General features: G+C 48.5%; 2 protein-coding genes across 3 annotated transcripts in view; one reads left to right on the forward strand and one right to left on the reverse strand.

Annotated features, from left to right (window-relative positions):
* Positions 1 to 1,025: 1,025 nt before the first annotated feature.
* On the reverse strand, positions 1,026 to 11,430 carry LOC135809663 (basic proline-rich protein-like). 2 transcript variants are annotated; one of them, XM_065323066.1, is made up of 9 exons: positions 11,001 to 11,430; positions 9,573 to 9,667; positions 8,999 to 9,222; positions 7,609 to 7,794; positions 6,715 to 6,866; positions 5,581 to 5,637; positions 3,967 to 4,026; positions 3,116 to 3,554; positions 1,026 to 2,742 (listed from the first exon to the last, which is right to left on the reverse strand). In XM_065323066.1, the coding sequence occupies exons 1-9, from the start codon at positions 11,046 to 11,048 to the stop codon at positions 1,778 to 1,780; spliced, it is 2,226 nt and encodes a 741-aa protein (XP_065179138.1). In that variant the 5' UTR covers positions 11,049 to 11,430; the 3' UTR covers positions 1,026 to 1,777. The 2 variants fall into 2 exon arrangements, with proteins under 2 accessions (XP_065179138.1, XP_065179139.1); XM_065323067.1 differs by lacking the exon at positions 3,967 to 4,026.
* Positions 11,431 to 11,842: 412 nt separating this feature from the next.
* LOC135809660 (sushi, von Willebrand factor type A, EGF and pentraxin domain-containing protein 1-like) overlaps positions 11,843 to 20,542 on the forward strand; it is a 19,538-nt gene continuing 10,838 nt past the window's right edge. The window contains exons 1-4 of the mRNA XM_065323063.1: positions 11,843 to 12,288; positions 17,227 to 17,515; positions 18,036 to 18,119; positions 19,171 to 19,272. The gene's annotated coding sequence lies outside the window, so the exon portion shown is untranslated. The remainder of the gene's footprint in view (positions 12,289 to 17,226; positions 17,516 to 18,035; positions 18,120 to 19,170; positions 19,273 to 20,542) is intronic.

Here is a 20,542-nt window from a genome sequence, read left to right on the forward strand (position 1 = left end):
GCCCATATGTTGTAGTCTTTGGGACGCTGAGTCGACTGGTTTTGGTCCGAAAAGGCTGCGATGCAGCGTTCCTCCTTTATTCCCAATCGAACATGGTTGAAGAAGCGGTCACGTGGTCCTGGGTGCCCAAATCACCTGGTCACCACGCCAGCAGGTGACAACTTTCACACCAAGGTTCAACTCGGGTTCAACTCGAGTGACAGGACTGCACCCAAAAAAGGTCAAACAGGCTAGTAAGTTAGTTGTACCCTGCAGGCACGGTGACCAGGTGACTGGTGTACGCAGGAGCACGTGACCGCTTCTTCAACCATGTTCGATTGGGAATAAAGGAGGAACGCTGCATCGCAGCCTTTTCGGACCAAAACCAGTCGACTCAGCGTCCAAAAGACTACAACATATGGGCCAATCGCGGTTATCCGTGCTTTTATAAGAACGAAATGGCGCTTTTAGTGACATTTTGCATACAAATCCCCATCTAGTAGGGCGCAGTCACCCAGTTTCGGTGGAAGTGCGCGAGTTCGATTGGGATTCAAGTAGGAAGGGAGCGTCTCAGCTTTCTCGGACCAAGACCATTCGACTCAGCACCCCGAAGACTACAACTGGTGAAATTTTAATTTTTGCCTTAACTTCCCCTTTAAACCATTTATTTCTATGTGTGTCAACCAGGGAGTAGTACAATACTGTATTGTACTACTCCCTGGTGTCAACACTAAAACCAGGCTTATGTGCCAACAGTCTATCTTGAAAATCAGGCTTGTATTTAAAACAGGCTTTAATACAAGACACTACGGTATGTGCTTGAAAGCATGCAGTGAGGAAACTAGACTACATGTATCCACAACATGCCATCCAACCGAGAGAGAGAGAGAGAGAGAGAGAGAGAGAGAGAGAGAGAGAGAGAGAGAGAGAGAGAGAGAGAGAGAGAGAGACAGAGAGAGAGAGAGAGAGAGAGAGAGAGAGAGAGAGAGAGAGAGAGAGAGAGAGAGAGAGACACAGAGAGAGAGAGACAGAGAGAGACAAGGAACTGAGCAGAGGAATGGACATCGCGTTACATTTTTGTAATGAAGGCAGCAGACGCAACAAGCAACTAACTACGAGCACAAGTATGAACAACCAAAACCCGAACAGAACAGAAGGAAAAAAATAAAAGGTATGGGAAACTGCCTCTGACGTATGAAAGGGAAACACTTGGCAAGTGCTGATCCGACATGGTGCTATTGGGTCTGATCCAGATGTCAAAATATCAACTGGGACGATGAGAAAATATTTGTACATGTATAAATGGCTCTATAGCAATCCCCTCCGTCCACTGATAGGACAACAGAACGGACAACGCCAGTGCCTCCACGAGCAGGCAAGGGCCAAAGGGTGAACGAGCGAGGACGGACAAGACACTAAACTTAAACGGTATTTATCATTAGAGAAAGGGATAATAACTCTGGAGATTCAGGCTATCCAGAAAAGCATTATTGTTGCAACGTGTGCATGAGGGAGAATTAGCATGTAGTATTTCGTGACATCTGCGAGAAGTATGTTTCAAGGAAAATTCATTAAAATGAGTAAGTAGTGTGACTGAACGGCAACAAAGTAGCCAACCGGCCGGAAAGCTACATATGCACAGAGTTCATAAATACACAGGGACGTGGCTGGTCATTCAAACTGAAACGGTGTGCGCATGTGTTAGCAGATAAAATGCATGTGTGCACAGGCCGACTCGCCACAAACACCTTGCCGCTGCTTGCAGAGTATCAGCAGGCGGACAATAGCAAGATCACACTTACCAGTCGTCATCTTCTACTTCATCAAAGTCATCGTCGCCCTCATCCGAGTCTTCAATGGCTTGCCGTCTATTTCCAATGGCATTCATCAGCGAACCCATCATTCCACCGCCACCGTCAGGCTGAGCTGGACCCTTTGGCTCCGACGCCGCCTTCTTCAGCTTGATTCCATCACGAATAGAGCTGAGAAGGTCCCCTCTGGAGTCCGCCGGTACAGCAACTGGTTCTGCCTTCTTCAAACCAAGCTTGCCAGCTTGGAGGGCAGCACCAATACCTGAAAGCGACGGAGCATTGCCACTGGGTGGAGGCGGTGGGCCGCCAGACGAGAGAGCACCCGCAGGTGGTGGCGGCGGTGGAGCTGGAGCTGCCGGTGCCGCTGGTGGTGCAGGTGGTGCCGGTGGTGGTGCGGGTGCATCCGGTACAGACGCAAGTGCTGCCACGGGTGGAGGTAGCGGTGAAGCGGGGACGGGTGCTGCAGGCGCAGGGGCAGGAGGCATGGGAGCTTCCATAGGGGGTGCTGCTGGAAACGACGGTAAGTCACCCATTGAACCTCTGGGCGGCATAGGTGGTAAGTCGGACTGGATTGGCGGTGGCAGGGCCGGCGCAGGTTCAAAGCCGCTGCGAGTGACCGGCGGTGGAGCAGCTTGCTCTTGTCCATAACCCGGCATGCCGCCCGGGGACGGAGCTGGTCCGCGAGATGACCGAGCACTGCTGACTGGCACTGGTGGCGCTCCACGGTTCGCTGGCGGTGGTGCTGCACCGCGCTGCTGCAGCTGTGGATCGACTGGAGCTGGAGCAGGAGCACCTCGCCTGGTGCGGCTCGGCGGAGGTGGCGCATCATCCTCTCCTCGACCAGGGACTCCTGGCGACGCTACCGGCACGGGACGACTGGTATTGACACCGGGCGACGGGACAGGCTGTGTCGTTCGGCGAGTCAATGGCGGAGGAGCTTCACTGGCGGGACCTAAGAAAGAACGCACGTGTACACACATACACACACAGTAAGAACAAGTGGCACTGGTACTAACTACAATTTAGTAACAAAGCAATCAGAGTGATAACCACAGTGCCTCTGTGCATGCCAGAGTATGGACACACACACACACACACACAAGAAGTAAAAGATTCAAAAGAGTATGGAAATACTGTGTGTATACCCAGATGATGACAGACACAACCTGTACAGTAATCATCCGCAGAACAAGAGCTGAAGCAGCAGTACCGGTCTCACTAAGCCCATCACCCAACACAGCTAGCCAGAACACATACAGCACAATGGCTTATCTGCATGCACATTACGCACACAAGGCGGCAATCCGGAGGAGATTAACACGTACCTCCTCTGCTACCACGAGACACAGGAGGCGGCTGACCATGACCAGTTCGATTGGGCAGTGGGGGACCATCGTCGAAAGCGCCAGCCGAGCCAGATCGTTGCGGCAGAACTGGAGGAGCATCATTGCGACCCATCTGCTGACTCGCTGGAACTCCAGGCAGTGGCCTGGAGCGGTCAGCGCCAGCATTACCAACACTGCGGGGTGCTTGCGGTGATGGTGCAGGGGCTGCCACAGGCTTGTGCCACACCGTCTTGCCAGTGGACTCCTGGAAATAGTACGGGCGATTGTGCTCCTCGCTGTGGAACTCTTCCCAGCCTGGAGCTAGCTCGCCGCCACCACTACCCGCTGACAATGAGGACTGTGCACGGCCACGCGAAGAATTAACACGTTGTTGCTGCTGCTGCTGTTGTTGCTGCTGTTGTTGCTGGTGTTGCATCATCTACATACAATAGACCACCAACCAAGCAAACACAGGAAGAAGTATAGGAGAGGCACAAGGAGCAGTATAAACTACATGGACAAAGTTGCCTCCGGCAGAGGACAGCTGCATAATTATTATGTATATCGGCTGCATACAGTGGAGCAAACCTGCTGGACCATAGCGGTACCATGAAAGAGATGCCGATGGCAGTGGTGCCCTGGCCATGGATGGCATCAGTAGGGAACACCCTGCTGAGTTTCACAATGGTCTGCAACTTCTGCTGCATGGTTGCTGCTAGACGACTCTTTGCTACCCACCTCTATAATCAACATAGGGAAGAGCTGAGCAAACTAGATAAATGCACGGAGCCTGCGGAGGCAGGCCAAGTTGGATAGATGACGGCACGTGCAATGCAGTGACTTTTTTTTACCTCGGGCTGTGACGGCTGTGCACTACCAACACGTACAGGCAAAGGCGGCGGCGGTGAAGACTGCGGCAGTGTGACAGTGGCAGGAAAGAATAGTGCAAGAGAAAACACGAAAAAGGAAGAAAGGCAGTGCCATGCACGATGTGAGAGTGCTCAGGTGTACACGGGTGCGTGCAAACGGAAAAAGGGAGAATGATGCGTGCAAATATGACACACAGACGTGAAGTGATGGGTGCAAAGAATGATGCCATGTGCAGGAACACAAGTGAAAACGGACCAAGGCAGATAACATTGCACAATCATACACAAACACACACACAGGCCATGCACGTGCAACAGCTAATGTGTTTAGCTGCTAGTATGGCAGATCTTGCTCTGGAACTGGCAATGTAACTAGAACCGCTAAAAACTAATTGGCGGTGAAAAAAGAAGTTATTTAGGTCACACATGCGCTCGAAAGTAGCAGATCCGCTTCAGCGACGTCGCAGGAGCGAAAAATACCATGGCAACGGCGAAAAGCGGAACTCCCGCTTCAGCGGAAAACACCACGGTCTGCTGTATATGGACTTGCTACGAGAAATTGGTATGCGTATGATGTCCATGGAACAAAAATGCGTGCAAGATAGTCATTGACCTCCGTACCGTATGCACCACAGTCCACTTTACTCTCGTTTTCCGTCAAAGTAGGAGTTTGCCCTGTTTGTATGTGTGACCATACACACGTGGTTTCGCAGGAGCGACACCAGGGTCGCTGTCGCAGAACCTCGACGCCGAAGCGAACCCCAGTGCATGTGTGACCGGGTCCTTAGCTGAAAGAGTAGTGGCACCCACTTTTTAATGCAAGGCAGAAAGGGGTGACCGTAAACTACCGCAAGAGGACCCCACTTAGAATTACAGCCAGGGAGAAAGTAAAAATCGCGTGGCCGGGTGCACCCGGGTTGATCCGATGTAAGGACCTAGGGGTGCTGAGGTCACACACGGCCCTACACAGGTTCGCTGATCTTGAGTGGAGCTAAATGCCGTTAGAAAGAGAAATGAGCACGTATGGACTCAACTCACCGCACAACTGTCAAAGTGTTTATTATAACACCAAAAGCCCGCAAATAAGTACGTACATATTTTCGCATTCAGTGCTTGACCCTGTAATAAGTTTTTCGGACTTGACCTGGAGAAGTCGCTACAACATGCACATGTACATGCTGAGCTCTGCATGCGGTACCGTAAAGGTACTTATTTCGGGCAGTGTGTTTATCGGGCTAAACTATACGGAGGGAGTACTTTCTTCAGGCCCATACTTAGTTACGGGCTTTAACGGCTGTGTGTGTGTGTGTGTGCGCGCGCCCGTATGTGTAATTGTATGTGTCGTACGACCAACCACGAGGACTTTCTCATTATCCCCACCTCCAGAACATGGCCATGGAAAGAGAGTCAGGCACTGGGGTGCCATCACGGTACTTTACAGCAATACTTATAGGCAAGGGGAGTTTCTTTGAGCACCCGCTGCAGACCAGCTAAGACAGGCCGCGGAGAGAAATCATCTGCTCTGGGATTGGCTGGGCAATCAAGGCATCTGCAGTACGTTGCAGGACATTGAACTGATGCTAGTGTATGACTTACATCACCGTGCATCGTTCCTTTCCGAGCTGGGAGTGACGGCTGTTGCTGGTGTTCCGCCTAGGCAAGCAGAGAACAATCATGCGACAATCAGTGGAATGTAGTGCTAGGGAAATCTGACCAAGCACTACCCGCCTTAAGTGACCCCCTGCTCCAAATCATCACTCTTGGCCAGATCCTGCATTAAAATATGCTACAGCCATTGGATTATTGGATAGAACGACACTCGTTCAGGAGATACCAAGAAGCTACTGCACTCGCTCTCTCACTAAACTTGATCTTCGGAAGAACACGCTACAAAACTAGGCGAACATCACAACACCATGTTCCTCGTTATATGCTACATTGCTATAAACCAATGTTCATTGACCGTATCACAGTGTGGTATACCATGGCCGAAGCTGTGGACAGGGTGAGCGGAAAGAGTTTTGTAGCAAGTGAACTTAACCCTTTGGAGTCCATAACTTTTTTGCTTCCTCAGAATTTGTGGCAGTCACGAAAATGCGCACTCAATTTCCAACATAACTTTGGTTCTACTTCACCGATTTTGAAGATCTTGGGCTCGTTGGAAAGCTCTTGATGAGAGAAATACAATGAGCCCAAACTCGCCAAGACACTACTCATTGTCCGGCACAACGCGCTCCAAACGCGAGTCCAGCTCCAGATCTAAGACGAAATCGGTCTCCTGCAGCCATTTCACTGAATCTATCTTGGACCTGTTCAAATTTTTTCTCGAGTAGCTTACCTTGCCGTGACTTCGCGCCGCGCCGGTCCTGGCACGTACCGCCTGTCGTGAAGCTGGGAAAATCCCTTTTTTCACGCACTGCTGACTCGCAGCATGCAACACAGAAATTTCAAAATGTTCGATCGCTCGCCGATCACTCAAACTTCATCAGAGAGACTTCGGACCTGTTCGAGGCGATAGCTGAGAGTTTTCTCTACCACCTAGCCACTTCGATTGTTGAATTTGGTCAAGATTTGGCCGAGAACCGAAAGTTTGACTGCGCCCACATGCATACAAAATGCCCATGGTTCGAAATCGAACCATGGACGCCAAAGGGTTAAAGGACTACCGGAATGAGCGTTGAACGATGACGACATGAGTAAAACAGTAACAAGCCAGCCACTGGAACTTACAGGTGCGCCTACTCCGGGCGTTGTGGGCAGTGGTCTTCTGCCCGGGGCTGGTGCTGGACCGGCACCACCAGCGTTACGTGTCGGCAATGGCGGGGCTGCGGCATGTCCTCCCATCGCAGGTCCTCCCATCGCAGGCCCTCCCATACCAGGTCCTGCAAGCAAAGGGCAAAAAAGCACACACAGCATTGTACTCTGGCCAACTTCCAGGCTATGAAGCTATGGATGGTCAGATAGTGTTTACATAGTGTAATGAAAACCGTGCCTCATCACCAAAGCTAGTGTATCCAAGGAAAGGAAAATAAATAGCTTGCTGAACTACGAGGTGATTTGGTTATTTTTAACATTTGGCATTTTTAACAAATGGGTAAATTTTGTTTTTGTTCTGGCTGTTTCTCTGCTCTGGACGGCTGTATCGAAACATAGATGGTGGCAAATGAGAGTCAGTTTATCGTTGATCAACATTGTCCAGAAGGTTTGGTGAATATAATTTCATTTCCCGTGCCACATCGGTATAAATGCCGGTGGGTGTGTTGCAATTTTGTGTAAAATCAGCCCCTGAATGGACGAGCAGGGCAGTGAATTGCTTCCGTAGGGCCTTTGGGACGAGGTCAGGCCGTCTTGCCATCACTAAAGACAATATTAGGAGCAGTAGTAGATCACTGAATACACTCTGTGAGAACGAAAAAGACCCGCTGTGTTGCTACGCTACCTATCCAGTTCCACAGTCTGACACAGCCACTAGTTACAAATTCAAATTCACAGCTTTTGCAGCATACGATGCAGTTGGCAAGTTGATTTTCATCCACTGGCACTCATTGAAGTGTTACATACCAGCTTCAGAGCATTGTACACATCAACCGCAACATTAATACACGCTGAGAGACGTATGCTTACGGGGGCCCTGCTGCTGTGGAGTAGGCATGCCCGGCCGACCATTGGAACTTGGTATAGGCGCGGCACTACGTCCTCCTGCACCGCCGCCGCCGCCACCACCACCACCCACCCGTGGCGGTAATCTAGGGCCACCAGGGCCACTAGCATTATTAAATTGCTGCTGCTGCTGCTGCTGCGCTGGCTGATCTAAGAAGAAGATGGGACCGACCAAGGAACACAAAACATGTAACTTTCAGCAGACAGCATATACATGAAATTCGAATGGAGGACAGACTGGGCTACACGTCATATTCGCATAATGGAAAGAATTCAAAGAAGTTGGTGTAGCCATGATAATAATCAACAGGAGGTTGCTCCTGACACTTGCGGTGGTGCACTTTCAGCTGCTGACATCTTGACTGACTCACAACCATTCACAAACATCACACAAGAAGCCCAACAAGTCACGCAGCTACTAGTAAGACGCTCACTTTGCTTGGCCCAAAATGCATACATACACAACAGGGGTGAAATAACTATGAGTGCACTGAATGGAAATGAATCGAACGTCGAATATTTCTCTAGCCGCCACCAGTCCGCTAGCATGTCCTCGGCGAATCATCACGTCATGTATGTGAGCGCGACAATCCGTGTGTCTAAGAGGACTCATCACCGCACAGTCAGTAAGAATGATGTAGCCTAATAACGAATTCTCAAAATGTAGATCATAACAATCTACTAATAACGCTAGTTTTCAAATTCTAAGTAAGACGAAATTTTTCGAATACTTGACCCAGCGAATAGCATACAGAGTACTTTGGCTACACAAGTTACATCAGGATATCCAAGCTCAACCAACGAGGAGTGACGGTTTGAAACATGGACCATGAGCAGGCAGTGATTCTACTCTTCAGCTCCAGGGTCAACGACTTGTTAGCCTATTCCTTGGCACAACTGTCAAGTCAGCAGTAGGGAAAGTGCACTATCAGCTTACTTCTGAAGTAGTACCAAGTGAACAAAGTCTTCGTTTATTTATGCATTGCATGGTCATTAATTTTCTTTGTGGATTAGCTGTTAAATGAGAGTGGTGGCTGTTGAAACCTGATATCAATAGGTTCCATTTGTTTCAAGTGGGGAAACCGTTCACGACTGGGGTCGCAAAAATACTAAAACTCGTCTGGGAGAAACAACTGACGATGATGGTCACAGAACGGGGCAAAGTTATAAAACGTGAACACGTAACAGCTTTCCTCATTTTAATGGCTCGCAGCCTAAACTAGAAAGAGTACAATGGCCGCTCGGAATTCATCTTCACAAAGACAACTATCACAACCTAATCAACTGGAATGCTTGCACGCCTTACCCCTCCCCCACCCCATTCCGAGGGAGACAAGACGAGAACACAACTTACTGTTAACGCCTTCATTGTGCATCATCATATGTCGCTGCTCCAAGGTTTTGTCGACAGGGATTGGGTACAGAAGGTAGATTTCAGTACCACCCTTTTTACTTCTAAACGGATTCTTGCTATATGCATATAACAGCTCATCCAGTGAGTTAAACTTCTTTGATGACACGGAATATTGGCCACCGGCATCGCGGTTAATTTTAAAATTCTTGACATCTCCATGGTACCTAAGCACAGACAAGTAGAAGCAGGACAGGGGTGATAAACCAGCACGGAAAGGACAACCCATATGCAGCAACACCTATCCAGGTAATTGATTGTGGCTGTCACATCATCAAACTGGAACAAACAGTCTGTGGACTGGCTAAAGGGGGAGCAGCCCACCTAATGGTACCCTAAACACGGAGACTAGCCCAGTGGTGGTGCACATACAAGGCGTAGGTAGATAGTCAAACAAAACGACCAGTCTCCACCGTTTCGCACCCGTCGATACACTGCCTTCACACCCAGTAAGGTAGTGCTCACAAGAGCCATTGCACCATGAAGCAGTGCAGCACAATCCAGCATCGCAACTTACGATACACAAATGGAGTACTGTCCTGGGTTACTGAAGCTAGGTCGAAGTAAATACCACCCATCCGTTTTGAGATAAGGCTGCATAGCAACATTGATCTGCAGCACAAAGACGACAAGGTAGAGCCACCCACCAATTAGTCTCACACATTATTTCTCAACAGAAAGACACCCCAAAGGCAAAGAGCACATTGCAAATTCTCCGGTAAAAATGACCGCGCTTAGGGAACACAAAACAAAAACATGCAATCTTTACGTCGGTGCCCCAATCTACAGTGCTGGCAACTGAAATCCGACCCCTGAGCGGTGCGCCCACATGGCAGACCCAACACGGGATGGTAAAACTACGAAACAGAGACCGCTAGAATGTGGACGCACCGCTAAGACTGTAAGAGGTCGGATTTCAGTTGCCAGCACTGTACTTCACAGTTGCCTTTACGCGAACATCAGCTCACCAACATCACCATGCATGTGTCTAGATAAGATGTGACTGTTCACTCCTGGATCGGAAAAGAGATGCAACCTGATTTATTTCCTTCAAAAATATTTTTTGCTAGAATACTAGTAAGATATTTTCGTGGCGATTCATGCACACAACCACAATCATTTCAATATCTAGGAATTGCCAGCCAGGGACAAAATATGTATGCCCTAATTGCCAAGCCTCCGCAGTGATCATGGTGATCGGACACACACACACACAGTCAAAGATGGAGCAAGTGCGACGCCATGATTATGTATGGATGCACAGTTCAATGTAAAGCCAGCATAATTTTTACCGTACAGGTACATGTAGGTGCTCATGCCACTTGTGATTACGGTGGAGTCGAGGGGGGCTGCTGTGAGAATTACGAAATGCGCCTTTCACCTTCAAACAATCCACCAACCTTTCGACATAACCTGTTAACCGCCGACACGAACCAAGGCAACGAATCACTAACAGGTGTGGTCCTACGGCCGCACCACGCTTTTGCTTACCTATCCTATCTTGTACGAAAGGGCCAGGTGAAAAAAAGCGGTGAAATCAGAATGAATGTGAGGCCAAACCAGACCCTGCACTGCCACGAGTTTATCAAAGCCATATCACGACCACGGAACGTCACTCTCTTCAGAAACCCTATATCGAGCGTGAGCGGGCTCAACACAACCTACTAAATCATTCATCTTGGAACAAGAAATTATTTGTTTCTAACTCATTAGCCTGAGGGATCTTGCGAGCAACAGCACAGCCGTTTCCTTATACTACAACAAGTAGAATTACACAAGGTATTGCATGAAAAATTGGACTGCTTGGCACCGACCAAACACTGCTCGGCACTTTTTGAGCACTTATAAGAGGCATGGTAACAGAAAACAGCAGGTAGCAGACAGACAGATCAGAAGAAAGTGTGAGGGCACGACAGGCTGCAAGTTCACGATTGCGTCTTCTCACCTCTGTGCGGGGAAGGTAGGGGTGGCATCCTGGTGGCAGCTTAGCCATCGCAGTTACTGTCTACAAGGATGGCCCACTGCCAACTCTTCCAAGGTACAGTAGTAGAGACCAGCTCGCCCTCCCTCTCTCTCCAATATTTTTACAGAACGTGACGATCAGCCAACGGCGGGCACCACCATACCCACTTTCATCAGTCACTAACCCGAAACACCAGCAACAAAAGAATAATGTGACGGCAGCCTGGGTGTAGATGGGATATGAATCCGCAATCGGGTGGAAAGCTACACACGGCAGAACATTCCCTTCTCCTGAAGCTCGTTCGGCGGAGCAAGCGGGTTTGCCTCAACACCCAAAGGCGAAGTAAACTCACTACCACTGGCAAAAACCCGCTGCTCCGATCCACTGGATCCCCATGCCATGGAGTGAAAAGGATCTACAATGACTGTGTACGTGCATGAAGACAGAACATGTGTACAGAGCCAACCAGCTGGATCGATCAAGGTCTACGTAGCTACGCACACAAAAGCAGCTACAACCAGTGAAGTGTAGATCTACACCACACGTAGACCTACACTACAGTCAATACACCCGGCCTGGTACACTCATTGTTGATCGTACTCACTCAGTGCCCTTCTCCCACATGTCCACATCTGCGCTGCATCATAATGCATGCTGCACTGAATCGAGTGGTAGATCGACTACAAAAAATGTACAGACTCGTAGATCTACATGGTTGACCAGGCTTGTGGCTCAATGTAGCTGAACCATCGGACCTTATTTGTCAGCTTGGATCACGTGATCCATCCAGCTGCCGCGTGCGGCAAACAGCCCAAATAGCGCAAACTCTGGCCTGCGAGCGTTTGCTGCGACTAGCGCGCTAGCGCTCGTGACATACACAAACGCGCTAGCCAGAATGCTTTGACTTTGATGGCTTTCAGCTTCTATTTTTTGAAAAGTAGCGCGCTCAGACCAGCTCGCTCACTCTTTTCCTCTTCCATTTTTTAGGGCAATTGTTTTGTTTGATAGACGAAGCTTAGGGTCTCTTTGGGTTTGCAACCCTTACCCTCCTGGAAAAAATCATAGTTGCTAGACTGCGACACTTCAGACCAGGTACTATTAGAGCCGCTAATGGACGACGAGCTATTTTCCGCTATCCGGAGCTCAAGCATTTGAGCCGCTAAATGGACGAGACTCCTGGGGTAAAGGATGCAGAGAATGAGGAGAAAACACTCGTATGGAGCAGGGAGTAGGTATTGTACTACTTCCTGGTATGGAGCACTGAGAAGCGGTAAGTCCTAGAGCAATTCTTAGCCAGTAATTACTTTCTCGCCATAATTATGTTCTCGTTTTTCGTGTCTTCTGTATTAATAAATGCCAGTACACTAGCAGTACGACTACACTGTAGGCGAGAGTCCATAAGCCAGAGTGTGCAGCTCTCCATCTATGCAGCATAAACAAATTAATAACAAATTTCCTTTGCCTAAGGGCTGGGTTCCACTGCCGCTCCGCCGCACATCATCCACGGCATGAAACGTCATCATTACGAGCTGGTCCAGCGAGTCCGCGGCTCATCACCAGCTTTCGCTTCGCTGCTAGATACAAAAAAATGCAAGCCGCGGTCACGGCTTGCATTGTTTCCCGCACTTAATTGTTTTATTGGGGGGGGGGGGGGATTTTAATTCGTTGCACAGGCCAGAACACGAGGATTTTTTTAGATTTCACGCGCGCGCGCAGGCAGGCTAAATGTCATCAAAAAACGTCGAGCACGATCGCGGTACCGTGAATGGCGAGTGTCACTGGAACCGCGCCGCTCTGCTGCATGCAGCCAAGTACCGTGGAGCAGCAGAGCTGCGGAGCCGCAGTGGAACCCGGCCCTAACCAAACTTATAGCAATTTGAAAATGTTTGACAATTTTTCATAAAAAAACTTGACGACATTGTTCTTCTGTAGATTGCCGCTGGCAACTCCATCGATGAACTCCATCAATGAGCGCAGGGATAAAGTTTAGAAACCCTTCGAGCGAGAACGTGTTTTCAAAAAGGAAGCACAAATATGCCGCGTAACTTCCCCTCTAGTATGGCCCCATCAAAGCCACTCGCTGACTACTTACCAGTAAAATGGGGTTGGACGGTTGTCAGATAAGCTGACATGTTTTCTGCCAACACAACCATAAGCAGTTGTCAACTCTCAAGACTAAAAGAGCTTGCGAAGTAAGTGAGAAACCTTGGCTATGAAAGCACATGAAGCGTCAGAACATAATCGAGCAAACTTGGACCTAGATTACCAGTGTCTGCTCCAGAGCCAGGTCAGTGGCCCTGTTTGTGAGTACTTGGACCTTTTGGAAAAAGAACACTGGGTTACCTGCGACCCGGTCGGAAGTCCTGTCGAGTACTATACTTTTTTATACTTCGAGGGTATACCGCCACTGACAGGCTGCATACGCGTGCAGATGCGTGCAGCCAGAGTGCCCAGTGCGAGTACGTTCATACATGTACATGTACAATCATGTACATCAGGAAGTCGAAAGTAAGTTTACGACTCCCTGACACACAGTAGCCGCACTTGAACGCATCTGGCCCTGGCCCAGTGTTGCAGGAGTTGTGCCAGGTAGACGTGTACCCGGTTTGTGTTAAATCTTAGAGCAGGTACTGCATACCCTATCATATCTGTGTACATGGGTATACAGAGTCAGTGTTGTTGCGTCCCACTCAGCACCCTTCTGGTTCATTTCGGCACCAGCACTCTTTGCGTATGCAGAGCTGAGTAGAGTGCAAGTTCGGACCACAAGTACTCTGTAGCAGCTAGTTGCGAACCTAACCTGTGCCGTGATGCACGGCATTTGTGTGCATCTACTTTATCCCTGAGTAACCCACCAGGTATATGGTGCACAATAGGGCACAGTAAATAATCAGCATGCATCGCAGTTTTCTGCAACATACATGTATTCCTGAAGTCACTTTACACCTCAGAAGAATTGCGTCGCTAACTGTTAGTTATTCCCTAGGTCATTATGAATCGTAGAAAACCCGTCATACAATAGGTTCAAGCTAAAGTACCGTATCACCATGGTAATTACCTGGAAATTCGGTGTGTTTTCTACGTTTTTGTTAAACAAGCAGCAATGTGCCACAGAAATTACCATGGTGATAGAGTAGATGACCGTGTGAAGCGGTGTGAGATGCAGCAAAGGTGAGCCTGTTACTGCGAGTCTATGCCCTAAACAATAAACTTTGCCGTGGGATGATTCTCTTTGGGCTGCACACTCTGGTTAATGTACTCTTGGTGGCAGCATTCTGGTGCCAAAGATGATATTTTTTCAGAAAAATAAGCACTAGAGAAATGGAGTGGGAGTAACCTGAATTATTCTATTAGCAGAGCTGCAATGCTTGGGATATGAGATTATTCCCGTAGCTATGCAAAAGACGCTATTCAGTTGTACTTTAGTAGCATCTGGCGCTAGCCAGTATCCACACCGCTGTAATTCGGTGCGTGTCACGGTGCCTGGTAGGGTGGTTCACGTGGCATGCCATGGTTGGTGCAGTATCCCGTATGTGTCCCGTACCGTCATTCGAGTATGCGGTGCGCACCGTAGCATAGATGTATCTGGAGCGCTGTACGAGCTAAGATGTCGCGGCAAATATGGGGACATTCACAACATGCAATGTGAATATGCACGTCAGTTTCGTTTTAAGAAGTGGGTTTGACGGAGTAAGAAAAGGCCCCAGCTTTGGCTGCTGCATGCTAGCCCAGTGGGTACCAATCTCCTGCCATCGGCCGAGTGCTGATGGAACGGAGTAGAAGAAAAAAGAAGAAGAATATTGCGTTCAAGAATACAATTTCGGTAAGGGATATACAGTAAAACCTGTAACTAAAGACCACCGTCACTAGCGACCAGCCTGGTACTACCGGCCACTTCGTCAGGCACGGAAGGTCTCACATTCAAAATGCACTGTGACTAGCGACTACCTTCTGAACGCGACCAGCGACCGCCTTTTCCTGTCCCAAACACAATTTTTGACCCGTAACTAGCGACCGCGATGTAGGAAATCAAATGTTGCCCGAAGCTCCTTCTTGAAATTTTACTGATTTTCCATGGTGCTGAAAAGAATCTTTCGATACTACAGCTGAACGAATGAATGCAGGTAATTTGGGCTGTGGAGTCGGTGTGGACTGCACTACACCTGTCAAAATTTCAAGCGCTGTCAAGAAAAAACATGATAGGAAACGTCTTGGAGAGCGCATCGAAAGCGCTCTCTGATCGATGTTACTACTCGGAGGAGAAACGAAGACTGGGCAGCTCTGTCACCCCAGTCATACAGACGGATCGACGATGGCATCAAGGAATCCAGAAACAAAGCAGCACCACAAGGTCCTGATGCTCAAGCAATCGAGAAGTCACAACAAGGACAGTCGGTATGATTGATCGCATGAACAAATTTGAAGCCCAGCGCGAAACGAAACTTCCCCAGGGAACGTTTGACTCCTGGCTTCAGAAGTAGCAGCTGAATTTGAAGTCTGCAAAAAATTAATCTTCTCTCTCTCTTTCTCTCTCTCTCTCTCTCTCTCTCTCTCTCTCTCCATCTCTTCGTCTTTCTGACATTGCGCAAGTCCTGGGGAATTGTATTAGCTGCATTTTGACATACATATCATATAATGGGATCCACATATGGTCACGCGGTGCAAACCTCTAACTAAAGACCACCTGCTACTAAAGACCGCTTTTGCTGGCACCAAGGGGTGGTCGGTAGTCACAGGTTTTACTGTACCGGTAAGTGGATAGCTAACTAAAATAATTAGCCGTATGGTTTAGAAATAGTGGTGGCGACTCTGGATAGCAGTCGTGAGTCCGTCAAGCGTCAAGTCGGCGGAATAGCGCGAGCTCCAGTGTGGGGAGCAAACCCATTCCTAGGTATGGTTTAGATCGCATTATTGTAATGGCCGCGGTTTGATTTCAAAAGACCATAGAAAGTGACGTGCTATCGTTCGAAAGTTTAGGGGTGTGGTACTGATGGGCCGGGAATGTACGGATCGGGTGGATTGTAGTGTTTTAATGGGCGTAGTTGTATAAATAGAATGCTGAGATCATTAGAAGAGGACTATGAGGAAGAGCAAAATGACAGGGGTGACAGTGTTGAAGCTCTGAGCAGACGGCGTCGGCAGTAGTGCCTACACAGAGAGTAGAAGAAGGGAGAAGAAAGGTCCCGCCGCCTCGAGAGTCGCCGTGCTTGCGAAAGGCTATGCCAACAGCAAGAAACGACGGAGCAAATATCCCGTCGTTTGGAGACTCACTGCCTTCGTGACAAGACGCGTTGACAGCTAGAGACCGCTGCACAGGCATCCATTCAGCAGGAGAAAATACATGCTCTCATGCTCGAACTTGTTCGGTGTGCGGGGCCATCATCATGTTACGCACCAGCCTGGCCCTATTCCGTTGATGTTCCGTACCAGTCTGGCAAAGACTGCTGGCCACATGTTGAAACAGGGCTTGAAAAAAATGAAATAAGCTAGTACCAAAGCGTAATCTATTATTATATTTACTTTTACTTGGTAGAATGTACCTGTCTGAGAGTTTGAGTTTTGAGTTATGTATCGATGTGCGTTTATGAACTAAAGTTTTGATTGTCATGCACATGTTTTTGTATTGCAAAGACGTTTCTATCAGTTCGAACAACACACATGATGACCTAGGCAAATATTAAGCATAGCGAGGGCTCCTGGGCGGTCAAGCCCTCTCTAGCCTTCAAGCCCAAGCGCTCTTTATTTGTGCGATATCGAAATGGAAAACTAAATGCAATAACAACGATGAACAATTTATTTCAGCCAAGTACAAGTGGGGTCTATTGGTATCCTTTATTTCAGCCGAATAAAACTGTTGTTTATTGCTATCGCATAATGCATGATAACCTAGGCAAAAAAGATAGTGAGGGCCCTGAGCTTTCAACTGAGCTCTCTCGTTGGAATTATTAATATGGAGGTGTATGTGCCAATTTTTCACGTAGGATTGCCTGCCACTTGCAGCACTGCATTGCCTTCTCCAACATGGGGAAAGCTGCGTGCTCAGGCCCGTAGCAGCTCCATTCTGGTTGGTCCAGCGGGACTTGACTTCCACAACTTTGCGTGCTTTTCTTGTGACAGGCATATACATGGTACAAAGTATGTGTGTATGTGTGTGTGTCTGTGTGTGTCTGTGTGTGTGTGTGTGTGTGTTGGCGTTCCTCTGGAGCAGCTTGGTGACATCGTCCAAGATCGACAGGGATGGCGGGTCACCTGCCGTGACGCTGTCGACGCTATTGTCCAGTCCCGCATGGAGCCTGTGGCGAAGCCCCTCATTTGTGGCACTTGTGCGCGCAGTTTTCGTCGGCCACAGGATATTGCGACACACAAGTGTAACGCTGTTCGCGCGGCCCGCGCGCGCTGAGTACGGCGTTCCCCGCCCGGTGGACAACACGTCTCCTGGTCTGCCCCGTATGGGGCCACATAGCCAGTCATGGCAGTGGAAGAAGGAAGGAAGGAAGGTGTGTGTATGTGTGTGTGTGTGTGTGTGTGTGTGTGTGTGTATGTGTATGTGTGTGTGTGTGTGTGTGTGTGTGTGTGTGTGTGTGTGTGTGTGCATGCATGTGTGTGTGTGTGTGTGTGTGCGTGTGCCCCCCCCCCCCCCCACCCGAACCAAGTTCATGGTTTCTGGCCCCAACACCTCTAACGATGATCTAGAGCCGCTCGCGACACGAACCATGGAGATTGCCCATGTGTCGTCTTTTCGTTACCTTGGATCCAACATACACAGCAACGGCCGATGTCATGATGATGTCACATCCCGGATCTCTGTCTTTTCTCCTTCTGTTTGCCTGTCTGTGTGTGTGTGTGTGTGTGTGTGTGTGTGTCTCTCTCTCTCTCTCTCTCTCTCTCTCTCTCTCTCTCTCTCTCTCTCTCTCTCTCTCTCTCTCTCTCTCTCTCTCTCTCTCTCTCTCTCTCTCTCTCTCTCTCTCTCTCTCTCTCTCTCTTTCCCCCGCTCTCTCTCTGTGTGTCAATATACAGCTTTCACGGTCCAGGAGCGACACTGACTCGCACTGCTATCTGGTGCTCACGAGGTGTTTGTCGCGCTGGAAACGGAGCGTCTCTGTAAGTTTGTATCCCTGGTGATGTTTGGACATGGAGAGCACTATATAAATGGTGCTTCTCAGCCACAATCTTCCTCAGCCTACTGAAACTCGACTGATGAGGGTAAATGTTCCCGAAACACTGTGTATTGAGCAGGGAGTGGTCCCTTCTTGCAGGTTTTCCGAGTGGAAGGTTGGATGGACTTTTCGTGTGCTCTGGGTGGCAGCTGTCAGTCAGTCAAGTGTAAAGTCAAGGCGGCGGAATAGCGTGAGCTCCAGTGTCGAGAGCAAACCCTTTCCTAACAATCTTCGCTGAAGTCGCAACCACTATTTCGTAGGTCTACCCTTGTTAGGAGACACCCCTGGGGGTATCAACTTGTTTTGTCTGATAACGAGTACATTTTTCTGCTGCTTTGCATCATCCATATTGTGTCCACATCAGAACTGATGGTTCCTTGTTATTAGACAGTGTTTTCCACCAGACCCCTGTACAAGACAACCCATTATCAGACAATGTTTCATCGGACCCCGATACAAGACAACATGAAATATCAATCGAGCTATCCTCGGCCATCCGCTTTTTCTTGTAATGAGAATTCAAACCTGTGGGACAGCTGAAGGGGACGTTATAACGAATTTGGTCTACAAACGAATAATCTCTTATCCGGACTTGCATGTACGACTGCTAATGATTCATGGGATTTTGGATCGTTGTCTACTAATGAGGTTTGTCTTGCAACAGATGTCATACTAACGAGGGTAGGACTGTAAATTAAATGCTTGAAAGTTGAAACTTCGTTTTTCAGATGAATCAGACTGCAAATCAATAGCATAGCAAAGACCATAGCTATCCCAGGAACACTTGAGTAGTGCCCTCTTTTACCTTTTTCTATGTTGTCCTCTTCAGTTTGAGCAGGTATGGATGTTTCCTAGTGCCTTCTAGAATTTCTAGGTATATCATTGGTCTTGTTCGGATCGTCCATTACGTTTGCAGCTGTTCAAACTTGTTTTGTTGTTTATTATTTTATTGATTTATTTATTCTACTTGCCTTTCCTATCTTCTTGTGTTTTAGCATTAGGCGATTTGATCGCAGGACGAGAGAGGAGCTGATGGACGATCTCTCCAATGTTCCTCTTGGTTCGGAGCGGCGCCGAGTGCTGACGTTGGGACTTGGGTAAGGATGAGTGTTCCCTCATGTTTACAAGTTATCCGTTTTGTCCAACACTAACGGTTATATGCAGAATACTGCTGAGTCAAAAATGTGCAACAATCAGCACAAAAACTGACTGATGAGATCATGACATTCAACGACCTGATGCTTAGCTGCATCACGTTTATACCCGTTAGTGTTGGAAAAAACGGATAACTCGTAAACTTATGGTCCTCTTTTTTAATTTTAATCCTTGGCTCTCCATCCGAGTTCCCTCATGTGTTGCTATTATTTTTATTTACTTATTTTTTTGCCCAGGGTCTACATTCTACATTTATTTTACTTAGACTAGGGTTAGCTGTCTGTTTACCAGTACTCATCCACACATATGTGCACATAGGGTCTACACAGAACTCTATCAGTAGGTATTTTTGTATAGGAGGTTGTCTATCCTCCGGGATAGCACTATATACTCCCATTCTGTGTGTTCTCTGGTAGCTATGTTCCTTGGAGACCATATGACTGTGCCAGTGTGGTGACCGAGGTGAGGTGTGTCTGCACTGGCATCGTCAACTTGCCTACTGCTACGTGCTCCCCAGTGCTCCATCTGTGTCCTGTACTTTATTTTGGGGGGGGGGGGGGCAATACCGGTACTGCAGGTGCAGGGGGCAAGGGGGATGGGGTGGGGGACATCATGCCCCCAATGAACCTCTCCAGGCGTTGTTCAGGAGTAGACTAACCATAGGCGGAGTGTACACATGCAGCACATAGTTTGGGAGCTAGAACGCGATCGGACTCAGGCATATGCAAAGGCAGTCTATTGTGATAGTAGTCCTGGATGGATCTCACTATGATGATATAGGTCGTGCCCAGCATCACAATGCCAAACATTATAAATGACTGTTTTTTTGCCTGAGGGGCTAGATGAGCATGCGGCTAGACTGCCGATGGCAACCAACAGGCCCAAGGCTGTGTTGAGACTTCGTGTTTGCGACCCGAGTCAATTGTTTACTCACCATGACTAGGCATCGCATTGGGCACCGTATGACCATTTTATATGTCACTGTTCTTAGTCGCACCGGGGGCGCATGCCCGTTTTCAGGAGACTTATCAAAACACATAAGCCCTGTGCCCTGAAGGTTAGGCCTATTGTTAGTCTGAATAGTCCTGGCTACTATCCCGCTAAGTTCATTGACTTTCTACTGAACCTGTATGTACGTGAGGAAAGTACTGTTCTGGCCTGAACTATGGATTTCATCAACTTGGTAGAAGGTTTGCCTGTGCGGGACGATCA

The sequence above is a fragment of the Sycon ciliatum genome, chromosome 2 (genome assembly GCF_964019385.1).
Source record: "Sycon ciliatum chromosome 2, ocSycCili1.1, whole genome shotgun sequence".
In the NCBI taxonomy this organism is placed as follows: Eukaryota; Metazoa; Porifera; class Calcarea; order Leucosolenida; family Sycettidae; genus Sycon; species Sycon ciliatum.

Bases quoted from the DNA above. Each gene is read 5' to 3' on its own strand.
- LOC135809663 (XM_065323066.1), bottom strand. From the start codon at position 11,048: ATGGCTAAGCTGCCACCAGGATGCCACCCCTACCTTCCCCGCACAGAG. The intron at 4,027-5,580 runs GTAAGTCATACA...ACACTGCCGCAG, and splicing joins AAGGAACGATGCACGGTGAT to TCTTCACCGCCGCCGCCTTT. The intron at 2,743-3,115 runs GTACGTGTTAAT...GTTCTTTCTTAG, and splicing joins GTCTCGTGGTAGCAGAGGAG to GTCCCGCCAGTGAAGCTCCT.